Here is a 21,612-nt window from a genome sequence, read left to right on the forward strand (position 1 = left end):
TGAGAGCACTGTATAGCACCCTCATAGTAAAGGCCGCACTGTAGCCCTCATGATTTGGAGAAGAGAATGGTAGCCTCCTCCACTTGTTTCCAATGGAGGAAGGTAGCGTGGTAGTGGGAAGAGCTCTAAATCTCCGCAAAATAGCAGCCCAAAGTGTTGGAGATAGCAATAGGGTCCATGATGATGTCATCTGCTACTGTCAGGCCGGAAATTGGGGAATGGATCTTGCTCCCAGAGAGCTGTCGGAGGTTGGCCCACGTGATGGAATAGGGAGCGGAACTGTTAAAAGAACTAGTGAATGGAATCTAGCTAGCTTTCTTGCTGTCCCAAAGAATGTGATGACACTGTACAGGCAACTATTTATAATGAATACAGTTTGCCATCGAAGGACAATGGTTAAAAACAGGAAGAGCACGTCTCCACGTGTGAACTGCATCATGGCATGCCATTGTCCACAAAGGGACTGAAACACGGCGTGATGAAGAGGAAGTGTGAGGAATGGAACATTTTGCAGTGGTAAGGATAATGTTTGCAAGATATTCTACTCAGTAATCACAACTGGGGAAATGTTGTCCATGGAAGGTCGCCAGGGAGGAGTAAAGCCTCCAGTCAGCCTTAGTAAGCTGCCATTTGGGTGGCACGTACATAGGGTATGAGTCAACAAACGGACAGCACAAGGGAAATGGTTGCTTGAGTACAGACCACTCGAGATGATGGGCAAGGTGGGTAGTGCAGAAGGAGAGGTCCAAATGGGAATAGGTGTGCATGGAATCTGAAAGGAACGTGGATGCTGCTGTTTTGATTGAGGTGAGGAAGTCAGCCAAGAGGGCACCTCTCGGACAGGTTCTGGGAGAAGCCCAAAGGGGATTTTGCACATTAAAGCTACTGAGCCGCAGAAAGGGGTGAGGTAGCAGCCCAATAAGGTGGAGGAAGTCTTCCCTGGTGACACTGAATGATGGAGGGATGTAAACGGTACAAAGGGAAAAGATCAAGAGAGGAAGGAAAAGGTGAAGTGCAACAGCTTGAAGGCGGGTAGTCGTGGAGATGGGTTGACTATGAACATAATCCCATATGAACAGCATGACTCCCCCTGGAGATGGAATGCCGTCCTTAGTGAGGTCAGAATGGACTGGGAAGAAATGTGAGCTCAAAGTGGTCGTGAGGACACTATTTTGTTTCCTGGATGCACAGAACAAGCTGACACTGTGATTCTAAGAGCAGCCAAAAAATACTCTTTGTGAGATCAAAAGCCACAGATGTTCCATTGGAGGAGAGTCATAATGAGGAAAGGGGAGGAGGGAAAAAGAAGACGTATCACCTCGGTGGCTGCTGAATGTCAACTTTCGAAGACTCACTGCTACAGGGAGCAGAGGGTGGATCATCCTGCTCCATGGGATCTAAAGAGGCTTTTGCATTCTCCCACTGTTGATCTGCAGAGTCCAGGGCAGAAAAATGGTTGGTGGTGCAAATTGGCAATACACGGGTTGGCCTTGTGAGGGTATCATGTGGCAACATCACTTAAGAGGATGTCCAAGTCGGTGAAGGAGAAGATCATTACCTTTGATTGACTTCTTGGAGCCTTTCCAGTTGGGAGAGGAAGACTCAGATGTTCGTTGTCTGGAGGGACATAGGAAGTCTATGTGGGAATATTCCTTCTATCCTTACCATCCTGCCAGTTGTGTAGCAGGTGACTTTGCCTTACGAGACGAATGTTTGGTGGCTTGTTGCACAGCTGGATGAGGAGACGGCGATGCTCCCATGACACTGGGCGATTTCTCAACCGCTGCAGTGCTGAATCTGAGGTCGCATGTCTGCATGGTTTTGCGACTAGCCAATAACTTGCAAGTGACCGGGTAAGACGTTTTTTCCTTCACCCAGATCTCCTGGAAGCTTTTTCCTTTACCTACATCTCCTGGACAGCTTGCTCATTGAGATACATGGGGCGGAGAGGAGGTAGCATGGTCACCATTGCAGTTGATACAGTGGGGAGAAGGAGGGGGACAATCACCCTAGAGTGCCTCCCTACCACTGGTTATACATTTGGCTGGGTGTTAACAAGACATCCAACTGTGTTTGAAATGACGACACTACTAGCAGCGCATTGGGTTCAGAATGTACAGTTGGAATGTGATAACCATAGTTTGCTTTGATCTTGGACAGAAGCACCACTCTACCAAAGGTGAGAAAAAGAGTGCATGTGGGCACTTTTTCATCACCTGATGGACGGCAATGATGCTGATCAGAGAGGTACATTTGGATTTCTGCCTCAGTGAAACCATTGAGTAGTCTAATGTAAATAACACCATGAGAAGAACTCATGGGCCTCGACTTGAACAGGATAGCTGTGGCAAAGTGAAGTGGCATGCATTTGTTGTGCTTGAGAATCAGAAGTAGTCTCCAAAAGCAAAGTGCCATTGCGTAAACGAGAGCAGGATTTCACAGGTCCGGTAATTGCACCAACATCTTTCTGAATAAGAAATGGATTTACCATTGCAAAGGACTGACTGTCTCCGGTAATTGAAACCAAGAGGAACTGCAGTGCAGCTGGGAGGGTCTCTGAATCAGGATGTTCATTCCATTTATGTTTGGTGGATGTGGGCTATGGAGATGATGATTGGCTCATCGCGAGAAAATCCCCCATGGTTGCCACCATCTACGATGGCATGCTCCTTCCAATTTGGGGCCTACCCTCACAGGAGGACTCACCTGCCTTAGGTGACTGTTCAAAATTCAGGTCACACCTCCCAAACACCTGACAAAGGGGCCAACTGGCAATTTGGGAAGGTAGCAGCTCAGGCAATCACCCCATCCTGGGCCTGGTCTGTAACAGGGGGTACATGTGAACCCTATCTGTCAACCTGGAGTTGGGAATTACACATTACCCAGTCAACTGTTAAGCATCAGACACATGGGCTGGCCTTCAGGAGCACACATGCAGGAAGAAGAAAAAGGGGCACATCAAACGCCAAAGCAGAGGAAGGATAGAAGGTGGACGAAAAAAGGAACGAAAAACAGTGGTGAGACTGTTCTCATATCAGGTACTGAAAATGTGCAACACATTCCTAAAACACCCCAGACATGTTACTCAAGGGAGGGGAAAAGGAACAGCAAGAGGAGAGACATACAGCACAGAAGGGAAAAGATGCTACAAAGGCTGGGGCCCCGTGGTAGCCAAGGATGAACTCGCCAAAGTGTGGTGAGCCCCCTGTGGGGGGTTATTTTTCTGTGAGGATTTTTTAAACTCGTAGTATTAGTTTTCACTGGATGAAAATCAATTAAGCTAAAAAGCATAAGATAATGAAAACACCTTTACTAATGTGTTTTCCTCTGAGGACAAAAAGAGACACAAACAAGTTTTAATTCTTTATTACCAAGAGACAGCATTATTAACACAATTACTTCAGTTACAGGTCTGAAGCTAAAAAATGCTTCCACTGACTTGTAAACAGAGGTTACACTGGTGACGCATGTTCTGTCTAATATGGTCAAAAGCTACAGGAGTATCCTTAATTCCTATGGCTGCTGCTACTATCTGGACAACCAGATCCTCCTGTGATTTGACAGGGGTTTTGTGAACTAGGCTGCCTATCTCTCCTCACACAAAAAAGTCCAGAGGGATCAAATCAGAGGATTGAGCAGGCCATGGTACAGGACCACCAGTGCCAGTCCACTGTTGATTCAAGAATCAATGCTCAGTATGATTAAAATATGCCAGTGCCTCATTGTACTGGAACCACATGCACTGTCTTGTAGCGAATGGCACTTCATCCAGTAATGATGGCAATGCACCAGTGAGGAAGTGGTAATAATGCCTGTCCTTTAATGGTCTAGGTAGGAGATATGGCCAACTTAAACAGTCTCCAATAACATCTGCCCACATATTCAGATAGAACTGCACTTTATGAGCACCAGTAAATATGCCATGTGGATTAACATCATTCACAACATGTGAATTGTGGATGTTGAAGATGCCATCATGCCTGAACATTGCATCATCTGTAAACAGCACAGAGGACGCATGTGAAGGATGCATTTGACACTGCTCCAGGAACTACCGTGAAAACTGTGCTCTGAATGGTTAATCACCTGGTACCAGGTTGTGCACAAGCTGTTCATTCAAATTGATTCTCATGAAGAACATTTCTTAATTTCATCGGATTCATGCCCACATTAAGCACAATTGCACGAGTGCTGAGAGTGATTACAGCCTCTACCAGATTAAAAAAATGCTAACATGTAATTACGGCATTAGAGAAAATTATCTGTTTTGGTGCCACATGCAACCTCTCAGAGTTTGTCATTGTAAATAATATTCATCCTGTATAGCGAAATAAGAATTAATAAGAAGACAAATATCAGTCATTGATATGTTGAGAATGGAAATATTATGCACAAACACAGCCAGACGTTCCCTTGAAGCTTTGGTCCAAGACAATTAAGGTGTAAAAAATTTATAAGCTCCACAATTCGCGTGAGATTTAATCATGGATCATTCACCACCCATCTTCATTGAAATCACTTTCATGATGATCCTTATCACAAATGTGATGGAATAACAGTAGAAGATATCATTCATATTTTAAAAAATCAAAACTATTGATTTCATATAACAGCTAATCATATCTCACCAACCATTACTAAGAAAGCAGCTCTCCTTAACCAGGATAGTGTATTCATTTTAAAACTAATTATGAAATCTTGAACTAAATACAACCTTACCCTGTAAAGTCCTAGTAAGGCCTTCTGTCAAAATCCAAGTTAGTTTGATTCAATGTCTGCTGGGTTAATGACTACTAAATTCCACAGTCTGCATACCACCAAATCAACTATTAATTAAGTCATGTATTCTTTCTACTATACTGTACATTCACAGAAAGTAAAATTTTGATATTTGATTCCTTCCTAGTGTTGCAATTGTAAAGGCTAGCACTGTAGGTATGATGTAAAGATAGCAACAAATGTTACTTCGGGAGTGATATGAAGAGTTGTGGGTCAGATGTTCATCTCCAGGTATGATGATGGGTGTAGGTTAACCTTGCAAAGGAACTGGTTTAATTTGCTCCAATCAAGGGCGACAGTGCATAGAGATTTTTGTGTGTGTGTGTGGGGGGGGGGGGGGGGGGTGTTGCCTGTTTGGAGCTGGTTTGTGAGTGTAGTTGAAGGATGAGGGATATACGTAAATATAGCATGGTGCATTTGTTTGTGGACAATGTCTGGAGGGTAGAGCCTGTGGGTGAGCCTCTTATGAACTCCTTCAGCAATTGGCCACAGTATTGCTCTTGACTGAAGATGTGCTGTACACAGATGAGCACACTATATGGGAAATATTTTTTAGTGTGAAGGCGTGAACGAGATAGCAGCTATCAAAATGATAGCTGGAGAGCTTGATAGAGACTAAAGCTTTTATAGAGCCATCTGAAAAGGCGGCATGTTGGGCTGAGGAGAATCAGGTGAAGAAGATAGGAGAGAATGTGTTGAGGATGTTGAAGAATTAAGATACAGCGTATTGGCTCTGGATTCAGAGATGAAGATATCATCAATGAATCTAAACTTGGTAAAAGGTTTATGTTCTTGGGTAGCTAAGAAGTTACCATCTTAAAGCCCCATACACAGGTCAGTAGATCAGGATGCTGTGTGGGAGCCCACGGAAATGCTACATTTTGCTTTGAAAGAGAAGTAGTTATGAGTAAGGATACAGTTCGATGTATAAGGAATGAGGTGGTAATTTTGGAGTTGGTAGTATTATGGAAGAAAAAGCAGGAAGTTTCAAAGAAATTAGAGATGAAACACAAGCTAAGATTGGGGAAGGATGCAGATGGAAACTGGCTGTGAGAATAGTGTAGTGACTTATTTAGGATATGGCACAGCATGTCACAACTGATCACATACACAAGACAAAAACAGTTGTAAAACAAAATAAATACTTGGATTTTTTTTATGTATTTGTTTGCATGTTGGGTCACAGCGAAGAAGATCGACCACTGTTCAGAGTAAGATCATAAAGGATTTTCTGGTGTACATTATGGATGGTTTGTCTGTTGGCTCCACACTGACATTCTAGTGAAACTGTCTTTCTCCACTGATATAATGAGTTCACACATCTGCTGTGGGTTGTTGTTATACTGTTAAGGCTTGTACTTTTTCTTCTGTGCGAGTTGAAGCCTTGGGGTTTTTCTGTGATAAAGGGAAGCTTGTCCGTACATATTGGTGAAGACTTTTCCCATGGTTTTTCCACACTTCATTAATATCACAGTTGTTAGTAAGTAGTTTATTTGATTTCAAGTACAAAAGGGTTCTGTAGAGCACTCTGTCGATTTATACACATTCAAAGATTTGGTGAACTGGGAGTAAAGGTTTACTCATTATTTTACTGACTTCTCTGAAAAGAAAGAAGTTTGTAGGAGGGTGAATGTGAATAAACAGAGACCTAGAACCAAACAAACAGAGAACACTGTTGTCTCATTATACACCCTATACAGCGAGAACGTCACTCTGTCAGAAACTTCAGCCCTTTACAAAGTCCTTCAGCATCATGAAAAATTCAGTCAACCTGGAGTGCTCATTAGCTTCCCCTCTCTGACCAAACCCAGCCAAAAGCTAACACTGAACAACGCCTCTCTCACTTCATACCTCCACCCAACCATCATCAACCACTCTCTGATCCCCTGGTTACCTTCCAGGAATTCCTTACCTTCAACGTGGCCTTTCCGTTCTTTCCAAGGTCACTTGCCATGAGCAAAAACATTTTTACAGAGGAATGAACAGCTACCCACAACTATTAAGCAGGTCGTGAGTTGATCATCTCCCTAAGAAGAAAGGCTACACCACTGTTTTGATTACCCACATTTAAGTGACAGAAGGTATCCACCAACTGCCTACACAAGCCCTGCAGCAGTGGTCCCATCCCAAAAGGAAGTGTGCCAAGTGAGTGATAAATCTAAGGAACAACAGACTTCTCATTTTCACAAAATTAACAATGCAGCCACAAAAGCAGTTGATAAGAGATTATATTTAAGGATGCTGAAGACAATGAGTAGATTGAGAGGAAAAGACATAAAAAACAAGAGTGAAAAGTAACTTCCCAATACGTCTGAAAAAGAAAATTTACAATCAATGGGTACTACCGGGGACTGATGACCTCAGAAGTTAAGTCCCATAGTGCTCAGAGCCAATGGATATTACCAGTTTTGACTTATGGCAGCAATACACGTACTTTCACTGCAAACATAACTAAAAAACTGGAGATTCGTTACTGAACAATGGAGACATGAATATTAAGAATTACTAAGAGAGACGAAAAAATATGGATCAGGAATGAGACGGAGGGGTTTGCACTTGTCCTGAAAGCAATTGGCTCCCTCTTATCCTGTGGTCTGAGTTACCTGCCATTCTTATCTAATCTTCCCCAATCCATCCCTCTTTCATCTCAGCATAAGGAACTGATATTTTCAGCAACTATGATTGGTGCTCTCATATTTAAATAAGTCTATTGGTAGTGATGGAATTCCATGTTCTGGAGCTAAGTATTAGCCAGATGTGTAGATGTAATTATGACTTTAATGGAAATGAAATGGAGGTAGATGTAGCCACATGAATAGATATAGAATGTACCAAGGTCATTATGTGCTGAATTCAAAACAGAGGAAAAGAATGAAATGCTGAGCCACGATAGGCACAATAAAAAGATTCACACAATCATAGCTTTTGGCCATTAAGGCCTTTGTCAGCAGTAGACACATATACACATATGAGCACACACACTCACGCAAGCGCAACTTGCACACACATCTGCAGTCTCAGAGAGCTGAAACTCTCTGCTGCTGACAAAGGCCTTAAGGGCCAATAGCTATGACTGTGTGAATCTTTTTATTGTGACTATTGCTGCTCAGCATCTCCACTATATGGTGAGTAGCCACTTTCCTTCTTTCGTATTATTACATTCCATCCTGGATTTTCCATTGTTTGAAAAGGATGAAATGATGATCTACAGAAGATGGGTATCTGACATTAGAAAGGAAGGTAGAAACAAAATGGGTATGAATTCCTGAAAACCACATAATGCAAGAATACATCTAGAGAGCACCTTAATCTAGCAAAGGTGGATGTCAAATGACTGACAATGATGGATTTACATTTTGCCACAAGATTGTGTTGCTATTTCTTATCAGTTCTATTTATGGTAGTGGATAGTGGATTATATATCTGGAGTTTAGTGGCAGATATAGTTGCCAACCCCCCTCCAGTTTTTTGCATAGCGTTTGAGAAAACTGGTAACATGAATTAGGATGCTGCTAAGGAATAAATAAATAGCACCCTTTAAAACTGTGTCAAACATTTGTTTCTCCCAGTGGTAATGATACAGTAAACCAGAAGGAATACACAACAGTAAAATTATATTAAATAATAAATTAAGTATCTTATCAAGCAAAATTATATGTTCAAATATTTAAATTAGTACTAACATTCCCAGGTGCTAGCACATCACTGCAGAAGTAGCATCCAAGCTGAGGACCATCTGGCGCAACAGCTACATCCTTCTTCTGATTGCGCATCCCATGTCTCATGACGACAAATGTATCAAAGCCCAAAGCAGCTGTCATCACTAACTGAAAAATACAAATAAAATTAATAACACAGAAATTAAATGTTCATGGAATTTAAAAAAATAAATCATCATTACAAATTATTTTACTTGCATTGAGATATATCAATTTGTACTGTTGAATTCAACAATATTATGACATTGTTTGATTGTACTGTTAAATTCTGGTTTTTAAAAGTTTTAATCACAATTTGTTCTCTGGACACAGGATACGAATTCGTTCAAAGTTCACATGTTCAAATGTGTGTGAAATACTAAGGGACCAAACTGCTGAGGTCATCGGTCCCTAGACTTACACACTACTTAAACTAACTTATGCTAAGAACAACACACACACACACACACACACACACACACACACACACACACACACACACACGCACGCACGCACGCACCCACGTGTCCGAGGGAGGATTCAAACCTCCAGTGGGAGGGACCGCGCAATTGGTGCCTCAAACAGCGTGGCCACTCCACATGGCTGTGAATTCGTTCATTCATTCATGATCCATAAATCCCATCAAGACTGACAACCTTCAGAGACTGGTTGAATCAAGATGTACATTAACAAAAGACAAGCATATCATAGAAACTTAATCTGTAACAATGAACTACTGTTATTCTGCTCAGTGCTGTTCACGTTTATGTCAGCTAAAATTCAACCAAGTACCTTAGAAACACATTCGGCATGTAAACATAAGTAAAAACACTAGTCTAAGGAATGAAATATTGTATCTAATGTGATATGTCATCTGACAGATGATTTCTTAATGTGCTGAAGTCAGCAGATGAACTATGGTGAATGGCCAGCACTGAATTTGTGTGAATATTGCTTCACATGAAATCGAACAATTGATGGGGATCATTCCCATCTCTTTAGCTCATATATTTACAACAGACTACAAGCAGAATTTTGCTCTTCTATCCTTTTCAGATTTGAAGAAGATTGATTAACAGTCAAATCAAGTACCTGGAATTATAGTTTGTGACAAAAGAAACAAAAATTGTAATGGACAATCACATAATGTATTTCACAACTTAATCAGTTAAGCTTTATAATCTACTGCAGTGTTCAGTGCTACAGGTGAAAGAGAGAATTGTAACTGACACTGTGTAGCATCATTGCACAGTCGACAAAAAAAGTGAAATATTTATGTCATTTTTTTAATGTATAACACCTTTCCATACAGCTGTTGCACATCTTCCATTTAACTTACATGGAATTTTGTTTCTGAAGTTTGTTTTATGGTGCAACATTTTCCACTATTCTTCACCTCAGTTCATAAACTTCTAACCTCTGCATAATGGACATATATTATTTAAATATTAAGGTTGGCAAGTTTATATCCCATTTTACTGGGGTGTGGCCATGCAATTTTACACAGTGAACCTGATGAATAAAACCTTACTAAATGCTAGGTCACATCAGTTTGGATTTAGTTCTGAGCCTTCAGTAGAATCCATCAGCATTGCCATCAAACATAGTTGTCACTGAAGTTTTGATGTGGGACATGAGGTGTACTTGACAAATCACTCAATAAGAGCACTGCTTGTGAATGCAAAGGTCTGTGTATAGACCACTGATAACACAAAGCTTCATTCGGAAATCTATCAAATTCTTTTGTATTCAAAGTACATCAGCCTCCCTCTCTATCTTTCCAGGGCCCTTTATACAGCCAGTGCAGAGTTGGGACTGGTATGGTAATTCTCCAATTTTCATGAAGCACAAATCATATCTGTGTATAGATTATTATTATGATGGAGTCACTGCTCCCAAAGGCATTTTAAAGCTACTGCCAGGACCCCCTAAGCGACAAATCCGTGTACCCCCTCTATCTGCAACTAGTGTAATAAATTTGACAATGTTTTCCAAAGTGCTCATGCATTATGTACCTGAGGTGTGATGTGGGAACCAGCTTAGTATTTACCTGGGTGGATGTGGAAAACCACCTAATAACCGCATCCAGGCTGGCCAGCACACCACTCCTGTTTATCCATAAAGCGGATTTGACCTGGAGCCAGTGCAGTTCCCTGTGTCCTGGAAGTGGACACTTTAATATGATTCACTATCCTTATGGATAAAGTACATCAACATAAAGGCCATAATTACGTAAGCAGTAATTTTGTTAAAGGAACTTCAAGTCAATGATCGTTAACTTATACTGTGCAAAATGTGACTGGAGTGTGAATTTTGTAAAATTTTCTATTTAGAACAGGATAACGTTTCTTAGAAGTGACTTTCACATTGTAATAAATCTTCTTGGTGATGCAGCTTTCAGGGGGGAAATTTCCCTGAAATAATACACATTCTATTAGAGGAATTCTTATGAAAAAGTGTAACATTATTTTCAGAATGAATCTTTCTCTCTGCAGTGGGATGTGCAGTATATTTAAACTTGTTTTTGACATTAAAAACTGTGTACTGGACTAGGACTTGATACTGGAACCTTTGTCTTTCCAGGCAATGGTCCTACCAACTAAGCTATCAGTGAACAACTCATGACTTACCCTCACTAATTCAGTTCCGCCATTACCTGTTCCTACTTTACAAACTTGATGGGAGCTTGCTTTCACTCCTGGAACAATGGATACTTCAGAGCAATGTCTTAATTGCACTCTACAAATTATTCTGAACTGGATCTTTCATTCTGCAGGACAGTGTGGGTAGATTCTTTAAAAAAAAAAGAAACAACACATGATGGCACATTGTAACTTGTGGCTGGGCAACACAGACAGTATGATGATTGCCTGTGTAAGACAGACTAGCACACAGTTTTGATCTGTCTTGAAGCTTTGTAATTTTATATAATATTACGGTACTCAACACTGGAATCAGTGATATTCAGTAGCTACTTTTTACTAATATTGACCTATGGTACTGAAGCAGGCACTCTCACAAAGAGACAGTCTGACACTGCAGGCATCAGAAGTGAAATTCCTTAGATCCACTTTCTGGAAGACCACGATGAATAAGTTAAGAAATGAGGAGGCAAGAAAGAAAGCTAAAATCAAGACTCCCTTTCACACCTACTCTGGACATCAAGACTATGGTGGTACAGGAATGTGCCTACAAGAACAGCCTGAATAAATTTGGGAAAAAAGGTGGAAGGATATCTTCCTGTAGGAAGATCCAGAACCAGTTGGATGGACATGATCAAGGATTACCTCACTGCCAGAGGAAGGGCAATGGATAATTTTTCTCCATGACAGATTATAATGGGCAGAAGGAAGTGGTACAGGTTCAAACAGCAACCAGGAAACTGGAAATGTTTTTTCATTAAATAATAATAAGTGAACAAATTGTTTTCTATCTAACTGCTGTTTGTTTGTTTGTTGTAACCTTCAATAGAGTAATTACAATTGATAAGGATAACATAGCTTGCTATTATGAAAATAATGTTTACCTTTTCCTTGCTGGTCGCAATAACTGTTGGTAACCAACGACTTTCTCTTGAATCTGTCAGAAGAAATATCACATCGTGGTTCTCTATCAGCTGCTCCAGTTTCAGAACAGCTTTTTGGACCTCAGGAAGCATGACTTCCCCAACAGTGTGTCCTGGCATCGGCATATGTAACTGATAGCCAGACGCATTCTGCAAATGTTCAGAGAGTTTCAGCAGGCAGCTGAAAGTAGATAAAGATGTATATGGTTTTTGAAATCTTTTGACATTTCAATATTATTCCACTTCAGTGAGGATAGAATGCCTGTTTTTTTTAATCATTATATTGTCTACATTTGCACACAAAATAATCTGTGCCTGTAATTCACAGGAGCTCGCAGATTTTTCTTTTAAACAGTGGAAAATGTCTCAGTCTCTCATACACGTACTGAACATGGAGGCATTCAGATGGTTTGCTTTCAAATATTTTCAAATCATGTTAACTGCAATAAGTTAAAGAAAACATAACTATGCAGATTACAATGATGATCATGTCAACATGCATGTACTTACATGTTTGAAAGACTAGCTGTGTAATAATAAGTGCTCTTATAAAAATAATTTGAGGTGAGTATTGCTAAGCCATCTAAAATGCTAAAACTGGTGAGGTATAATTTTAGCTAGAATCACATTCAGTCTCTCCCATTTTACACATTCGCTAACAGACAAATTTGAGCAATAACATATCCTTTGTTTTAAAATATTCTGTTGCAATTAGATTGGATAACCAGAACAGAGGCTGAAGAGAGAACTCAGAAAGAATTTTAAGGCTCATCCCTTACATATATAAAACAAGAAAGACATCCAATTTGACAATACTTAAATTTCCTCTCTAGCAACCTAAGAAGAGGTCTGGACATTACACAAAATGTTTCATTTTATATCATATCCAGTCACACAATAAGCACCAGACAACTGTGGGACCTCTCACCAGAGAAGTGACCAATGCATCAAAGGGCAGTCTTATATTAAAAAATAGTGTTACAAGTATTTAATCTCACCTGGATGACAAAAACAGTACACCTCAGCTAGGTCATTGGCTACCAGTAGCTTATTGTCTCTAATTTTAGGCCATTCATTCAACTGTGGACACGTGACACTATGCTTTCCCCAACAGTGAAATGAGTGTGTGTAGGATGGGTACATAATCTGTCACAGTACATCCCCAGTCAGCTTTTGCAAGGTGGCATGTTAGCAAAACTTCTTTGACTAAATTTACATATTGAAAATAGTGTTGTTGGTAATGATGCCACCATATGCTGTTATTAAAATAAAAATGACACTGGTTTGTACATTAGTTTGAATTTGACAGCCATTTCATTAAGATGTGCTTGATGGTCCTAGCCAAAAATGAAAAAAAAAATGCCCAATTGTTTGACAATTCACTTTTTGCTTTTGAATGAAACAACTCATGATGAGACAAAAATGAAAATGTAATTCATTTATGGTGGTGCTTTGCTGTCAGTGTCAACAGTTACATGTTGGTTCAACAAATTTAAACATGGTTCAACATGTATTTTTGATGATGTAACAGTTCCACTGTTAAGTGCAGAAGAGACAGCTGATAGGTGGAAAGGGTACATTGGAGTCCTCTATGAGAGGGAAAACTTATCTCATTACATGATAGAAGAAGAAACAGGAGTCAAATAGAAGAGATATGGAATCCACTATTAGAATAAGAATTTCAAAGAGCTTTGGAAGACTTATGATAAACTGAGATAGAAGTTATAGATAACATTCCATCAGAATTCCTAAAATCACTGGGGGAAGTGGCAACACAACGACTATTCCCATTGGCGAAATACCACCTGACTTTTAGAAAAAATCATCCACACAATTCTGAAGATAGCAAGAGCCACCAAGTGTGAAAATGATTACACAATCAGCTTAATAGCTCATGCATCCAGGTTGCTGACAAGAGTAATATATAGAAAACTCGAAAAGAAAACTGAGGATGTGTTAGATTATGATCAGTTTGGCTTTAGGAAAGGTAAAGGCACCAGTGTGACAATTCTGATGTTGTGGTTGGTAATGGAAGCAAGTCTAAAGGAAAATCACAACACGTTCACAAGATTTGTTGGGCTGGAGAAAACAATTGACAAAGTCCAATGGTGAAAAATGTTCAAAATTCTGACAAAAAAATATAGGTGTATGCCATAGGGAGAGATGGATAATATGCTAAATGTACAAGAGCCAAGAGGAAACAATAAGAGTGGAAATCCAAGAACAAAGCACTCAGATCAAAAAGGATGCAAGACTGAGATGGCAGACTGACAAAAGGCCATTCCTGGTTAAGAGAAGTCTACTAGTACCAAACATAGGCCTTAGTTTGAGGAAGAAATTTCTGAGAATGTATGTTTGGAGTACAGCATTATATGGCAGTGAAATGTGGGCTGTGGGAAAACTGGAAAAAAGAAGAATCAATGCATTTGAGATACAGTCCTACAGAAGAATGTTGAAAATTAGGTGGACTGATAGGGTAAGGAATGAGGAGGTACTCCACAGACTCAATGAGGAAATGAATACGTAGATGGCACTGATGAGGAGGAGCAGTGTTGTAGGACATTTATTAAGACATCATGGAATACCTTCCACAGTACTTGACGGAGCTGTGGAGTGTAAAAACTGTGGAGGAAGAAAGAGATAGCAACATATCCAGCAAATAATTGAGAACATAGGTTGCACGTGCTACTGTGAGGTGAAGAGGATGGTACAGGGGAGAAATTCATGGCTGGCTGCGTCAAACAATTCAGAAGACTGATGGCTCAAAAAATAAAATAAAATTAAAATAAGCTTCTTTGAGTACCATGTAAGTTATTCCATGATGTCTTAACAGATGTCCCATGATCTTTCCCCTTCTTCTTATCAGTCTTTTCCCTATATGCCTTTCTGTGTTGATTCTGTGGAGAATATCCTCTTCTGTACCTTATCAACCCACCTAATTTTCAGCATTCTTCTGAAGCACCACATATCAAATGCTTCAATTCTCTTCTTTTCTGGTTTTCCCACAGTCCATGCTTCACTACCATACAATACTGTGTTCCAGGATGTACAGTCACAGAAATTTCATCATCAAATTAAGGCCTATGTTTGCTACTTCTAGACTTCTCTTGGCCAGGAATGGCCTTTTTGCCAGTGCTAGTCTGCTGGCTCCATCCATCATGTGTTATCCTGCTGCTTTCTTCGGTCTACTCATAATATATGTTCTGTACACATTAGACTGTTCATTCCGTTCAGCAGACCCTGTAATTCTTCTTCACTTTCACTGAGGATAGCAATGTTGTCAGCGAATCTTACCACTGATATCCCTTCAAATTGAATTTTAATTCCACTCTTGAACCTTTCTTTTACATCCATCACTGCTTCTTTGATATATAGAGTGAACAATGGTGGCAGCAGACTACATCTCTGTCTTGCACCCTTTTTAATCCAAGCACTCTGTTCTTGCTCTTCCACTCTTCTTGTTCTCACTTGGCTCTTGTACACACTGCATATTATCCATATTTCCCTGTGACCTACCCTCATTTTTTTTTCTCAGAATTTTGAACATCTTGCACCATTTGATATAGTTGATTGGTTTCTCCAGGTCAGCAAATCCTATGAACCTGTCATGATTTTCCTTTAGTCTTGCTCTCTCTACCAATTGCAACATCAGAATTGCCTCTCTGGTGCCTTTGCCTTTCTTAAAACCAAACTGATCATCATACAACACACCCTTAGTTTTCTTTTCCATTTTTCTGTGTGTTACTCTTGTCAGAAACTTGGATACATGAGCTGTTACGCTGACTGTGCAATAATTTTTGCACATGGCATTTCTTGCTATCTTCAGAATTGTATGATGATGTTTTTACGAATGTCAGATGGTATTTTGTGAATGTGAATAGTCATTTTGCTGCCACTTCCCCCAATGATTTAAGAAATTCTGATGGAAAGTTACCTATAACATCTGCCTTATTTGATCATAAGTCTTCCAATTCCAAAGCTCTTTTAAATTCTGATTCTAATACCGGATTCCGTATATATCTTCTATATTGACTCCTTCTTCTTCTTCTTCTTCTTCTTCTTCCATGTCATCAGATAAGTTTTCCTTCTCATAGAGGACTTCAATGTACTCTTTCCACCTATCAGCTCTCTACTCTGCATTTAACAGTGGAATTCCCATTGTACTTTTAATGTTAGCACCCTCGCTTTTAATTTCACTGAGGGTTGTCTCGACTTTTCGATATGCTCAGTCAGTTCTTCCATCAATCATTTCTTTTACAATTTCTCTATATTTTCCATGAAGTCTTTTGTCTTAGCCTCTTCGCACTTCCTGTCTGTTTCATTCCTGAGAGAATTGTATTCTTGAATTTCCCTAAACATTTTTGTACTTCCTTCTTTGCTTGATCAACTGAAGTATTTTTTGTGTTACCCATGGTTTCTTCATTGCCTTCCTTGTATGTACATTTTCTTTCCAACTTCTGTGATTGCCCTTTTTAAAGATGTTCATTCCTCTTCAAATGAACTGCTACTGAGATATTTCTTATCGCAGTATCTATAGCCTCAGAGATCTTAAAGCATCTCTCTTCATTTCTTAGTACTTCTGCATCCCATTTCTTTGTGAATTGAGTCTTCTTGACTAGTCTCTTACATTTCAGCCTACTTGTCATCATTATTAACTTGTGATGTGAATCTATATCTCCTCGTGCATACACCTTAAATCCAGTATCCGATTTCAGAATCTTTGCTGACCCTGATGTAATTTAACTGAAATCTTGCTGGATCTCCTGGCCTTCTCCATTTATACTTCCTCCTATATAATTCTTGAACAGAGTATTCAACATTACAAGCTGAAATTTATTGCAGAACTCAACTAGTCTTTTCTCGTTTCTCATTCCTGGTAACAAACCCACATTCTGTCATAGGCCTTTGTTCTACTCCTTACCCTACAACCACATTCCAGTGCCCCATGACTATTTGAGTTTCACCTCCCTTTATGTACTGAACAATCTGTTCAATATCTTCACATGCTTTCTCTATCTCTTCATCTTCAGGTTGTGACTTCAGCACGTAAATGTGAAGTATTGTCGTTGGTGTTGGTTTGCTGTCAATTCTGATGAGAACAACCTTCTCACTGCACTATTCACAGTAATTCACTCTCTGCTCTATCTTCATGTTCATAATGAATTCTACTCCCATTACTCCATTTTCTGCTGCTGCTGCTATTACTCCACACTTGACTGACTTGAAATCCTTGTCTTCTTTCCATTTTACGTCACTGACCCCCACAACATCTAGATTGATACTCAGTATTTCCCTATTCAGATTTTCTAGCTTCCCTACCATGTTCAAACTTCCGACATTCCATACTCTGACTCATAGAATGTTATCTTTTGTTAGTCACTCTTTTTCTCATGGTCATTTCTCCCTTGGATGTGCCCTTCTAGAGATCCAAAAGAGGGGTGGAGGGCTATTCTGCAATATTTTTTGAATGGGGAGATCATCATGACTTTTTTTCAATTACAGGTCCTATGTCCCATGGATACACATTGTGTGTCTTTAATGCTGTGGTTTCCATTGCCTTTGCTACCTCATGCCATTGATCATTGTTGATTCTTCCCATCTCAAGGGCAAGAGAGTGCGCTGAATCTTTGTCCACTCCTCCGCCCTCTTTGACAAGGCCATTGGCTGAATGAGGGTGACTTCTTATGCCGGAACTCTTTGGCCAAGATTACTGATATTTTTTAATCAAAATGTATGCAGTGTCAGGGTTTGAATGTGTGACTGAGGATTTTTGATTACTAATCAATGATGCTACCTCTAGACCATGGATGACCGGCCTCCAAGGGAGCTGTAGATGTTAACTGTAGAGGAAAACACAGATTGGAATACATCCAATAAATAAGTGTGGAAGTAAGTCACTAAATTCTACTCTGTGATGGAGAGGTTGGCACAGGAGAGGAAATCATGGCAAGCCATGTCAAACCAGTCAAAAGACTAATGACTCAAAAAACTCCCTAGATGATTACCTGCTAAATGCTATGTCTCCCTGTAATTACACGGACTGTACAGTTGCTTGATAATGTTATTTATTCCTGTAATTGTATTCCAAATAAATATGTTGTTACTTCTGATCTACTTTACTGCTGTTTTATCTGTTTGTACCGAGCCCAAGTCCATACTAGTTGTAGATGGTAGTTTTGAGTGAGGATTGAGGTACACGGACATCACTTTTGAAGTATTTAAGCAATAGTATGGATAGCTTCCTCACCTAGTGTGAGACATTTTGCTTAAATTTATGGTTAGTTTGAAGGACAATTATATTGAGTGTGCTCACAGACTCAATCTTCCCTACAAACAAATCTCCTGGCAGTCTCTTTCTCTGACAAATATAGTTCTCACTTTCACCCAGGACCATCCAGGAATTGAATGCTCCGCTACGTTACGCCACCAAGAATATGACTTTCTCAAATCAGGCCCTCAAATCAGATCGTCCCTCACTGATTTCCTCATCATACCACCACTGTCACGTTCTGCAGCCTCCTAACCTCTGTAACATACTCATAAAACTATATGACATTCCAAGACTGTCATTTTGACAACTACAATGGTTCCCATTGTAAAATCTGTCCGATGTACCCACTTCACTCCGTTTTCTCCAGCCACACCATTGATACAGTCTACAGTGTCCAAGAAAGTGCAACATATGAAACTTCATGAATTATTTTACCAACTACCATGTGTTCATTGCACAGTCCTTTTTTTCTTATAGGGATAACAAATACAAACTTTTTACTTCACTCTTGTCTGTTTTGTCACCTCCAAACTGATGCTGCCTATATTAGACCTGCTCTCTCTGATGCCTGCTCCTTAACATTTGTCTCCCTTAATCCATTCAACAAACGGGTCTTCCTTAATCTACGGTCTGAGTGAATAGTTCCTCTTTCCAGCCTTCCCCAACCAATTTCTCTTTCATCTCTGGAGTAAAATGAAGTTCCTAAAGCTACGCTTAGTATTTTACAATCTTGTTTTTGTTTATGTTACTAAAAACTACTTACCAGCCATTTGCCTCCTTATAATACGCCAGTTTTCTCATTTGAATTTTCAGACTGAAAAAACTCTTAACTTTAATTACTTACAACTCCAGGAAAAATAGTTTTCAAAGATTCAGCTGCTGCAACAGCCTTAGGATGGCCCCCATGCAAACAGTCTTCATATTTGTACAGTGACTGCCTAACTGGATTTGAAAAAGAAACAGTGCCACTGTCTACAAATGTTATGGTGTGCACACCCCATGCCTGCAAAAAAAAAATACAAAAAAGCTAGAGATCATACATTACAGGTGTTAATGGTGTACTTCCAGGTGTTCAATTGAGTTTTGATTTCCATTTCTGCACAATATTTTGTCCAACGACCCAGTTGTCTTCTTCAGGTGTGACGAGTTACACTACTGTGTGTACTCATTGCCTATATTCCAACCAGGCTATCGGAATACAGGCAATGAATACACATTATAGCATAATTCACAGGACCTGGAGAAAACAACTGCGTCAGTCATTAATGTATTTGGAAAAACAGAAATACAGACTTCACTGAACACCTGAAAGTACATCTTAATCAATGACGTCAAGATAATCTGAGGGATCAGGTTACCTGTATTCTTCTTGAAACTGATATATTAATTACAACTGGGATTCATCAAGAATTATTAGCAAATGTTCTGCAGAAACACTTTATATCCAGGCAATGTGATAAACATAATGACAATGTTAATCTTTATGACTTTCAGCAATTGCAGTACTTCCCAAAGTTTCAGAAATCCTGTAGTTTGTACAAACATTGAGAGCTTTTTAGCTGAAATTAACACACCAAGACTGAACAGAAAGCAGACTAATTGTCACAGGAAGATAATGAGAACAATTTAGTACTAAACAAAAACATTAAAAATTGTAAAGTGTAGTTATTAGGCGCCAACCACTATCAGTTCTCTCTGAATGTAATAAGACATTAGATGTGAATGGGGAAAAAACGATGATACTGTCCATCCATGAGCAAATACTGAAACACAAATGATATCTGCAGTATCTATAATGGGAACAAAATCATAGATTCTTCAAAGAAAAACAGACTATGTAAAAACATATTAAAAGCAAAGATTCCAAGACTTACCAAGTGGGAAAGTGCCGGTAGATAGGCACAATAAATAAAACACACAAACACACACACAGAATATCTAGCTTTCGCAACCAACGGTTGCTTCTTCAGGAAAGAGGGAAGCAGAGGGAAAGACGAAAGGATGTGGGTTTTAAGGGAGAGGGTAAGGAGTCATTCCAATCCCGGGAGCAGAAAGATTTCCCTTAGGGGGAAAAAGGACAGGTGTACACTCGCACACACACACACACACACACACACACACACACACACATCCATCTGCACATACACAGACACAAGCAGACATTTGTAAAGCAGAACTCTTTGCCTTTACAAATGTCTGCTTGCGTCTGTGTATGTGCGGATGGATACGTGTGTGTGTGTGTGTGTGTGTGTAAAACCCACATCCTTTCGTCTTTCCCTCTCCTTCCCTCTTTCCTGAAGAAGCAACCGTCAGTTGCGAAAGCTAGAAATTCTGTGTGTGTGTTTGTGTGTTTTATTTATTGTGGCTATCTACCGGCACTTTCCCGCTTGGTTTTGATTTGATTTGATTTCTTTATTAATCCCTGTAACAATTTACATTGTGTGGATTTCGTCAGCAAAATCATATACAATACAATATACCTACAAATTATGCACATAAAATTAATATTTACACAAATTTTTAAAGTATGTTACATTAGTTTTATATCCTTATGTAATTTTCTTATAGTACTGTAAAATTTTGGATTTCATATTTTAATTATTTCCTCATGTATTACAATGCAGGCTACTTTAATTTCACTACATGTTTTAATTCAGATAGTCCGTTACTGCATAATAACTTTTACTTAATAAAATTTTTTTTAGTTTTGTTTTGAACTGTCCAATTGTGTCAATATCTTTTATATTTTGGGGTAATTTATTATACAATTTAACAGCATTGTACAACAAGCTCTGCTGCGTTTTAACTTTATATTATTCCATAGGTAATAACAGAGTGGATATAAGAAAAATATATAGATCTGACACATGTAGTATCACACACTGCAGTCAGAATTCTGAGAGCATAGCATGCTGTAGCGATTCTGTTACTAAGTATTTTAATATGTTCCTCCCACTTTAACTGATTAACAACATGCATACCAAGAAATTTTGTGTAGTCTACACATTCTATAGTTTCATCGTTTAACTTAAAGTTGTTATAGTGTGGTTTTTTGCAGACATAGAAGTTTACAGCATTTGTTTTTTTTAAATTTAGTGTTAGTTTATTATTGGATGCCCACTCACGTACACTGTTTAGTGTTTGTTCGGCTTTTTCTTTCAGTGCATCTGGTGATTTGTCATTGATTAGTACATTTGAGTCATCTGCAAACAATATTGTTTGTCCATGCTTGATGCTCTGTGGGAAGTCATTTATGTAAATGAGGAATAGTATTGGGCCAAGGACACTACCCTGTGGGA

At 39.3% G+C, this 21,612-nt stretch overlaps 1 protein-coding gene across 1 annotated transcript in view; it reads right to left on the bottom strand.

The window, feature by feature from the left end:
* The window catches only part of LOC126335452 (ubiquitin-like modifier-activating enzyme ATG7), a 95,581-nt gene that overhangs the window by 41,111 nt on the left and 32,858 nt on the right, over positions 1 to 21,612 (bottom strand). The window contains exons 7-9 of the mRNA XM_049998742.1: positions 19,158 to 19,316; positions 12,004 to 12,192; positions 8,463 to 8,606 (exon numbers count right to left, since the gene is read on the bottom strand). Coding sequence (XP_049854699.1) covers positions 8,463 to 8,606; positions 12,004 to 12,192; positions 19,158 to 19,316 — 492 coding nt within the window. The remainder of the gene's footprint in view (positions 1 to 8,462; positions 8,607 to 12,003; positions 12,193 to 19,157; positions 19,317 to 21,612) is intronic.

This window comes from Schistocerca gregaria, chromosome 2, assembly GCF_023897955.1.
Source record: "Schistocerca gregaria isolate iqSchGreg1 chromosome 2, iqSchGreg1.2, whole genome shotgun sequence".
In the NCBI taxonomy this organism is placed as follows: domain Eukaryota; kingdom Metazoa; phylum Arthropoda; class Insecta; order Orthoptera; family Acrididae; genus Schistocerca; species Schistocerca gregaria.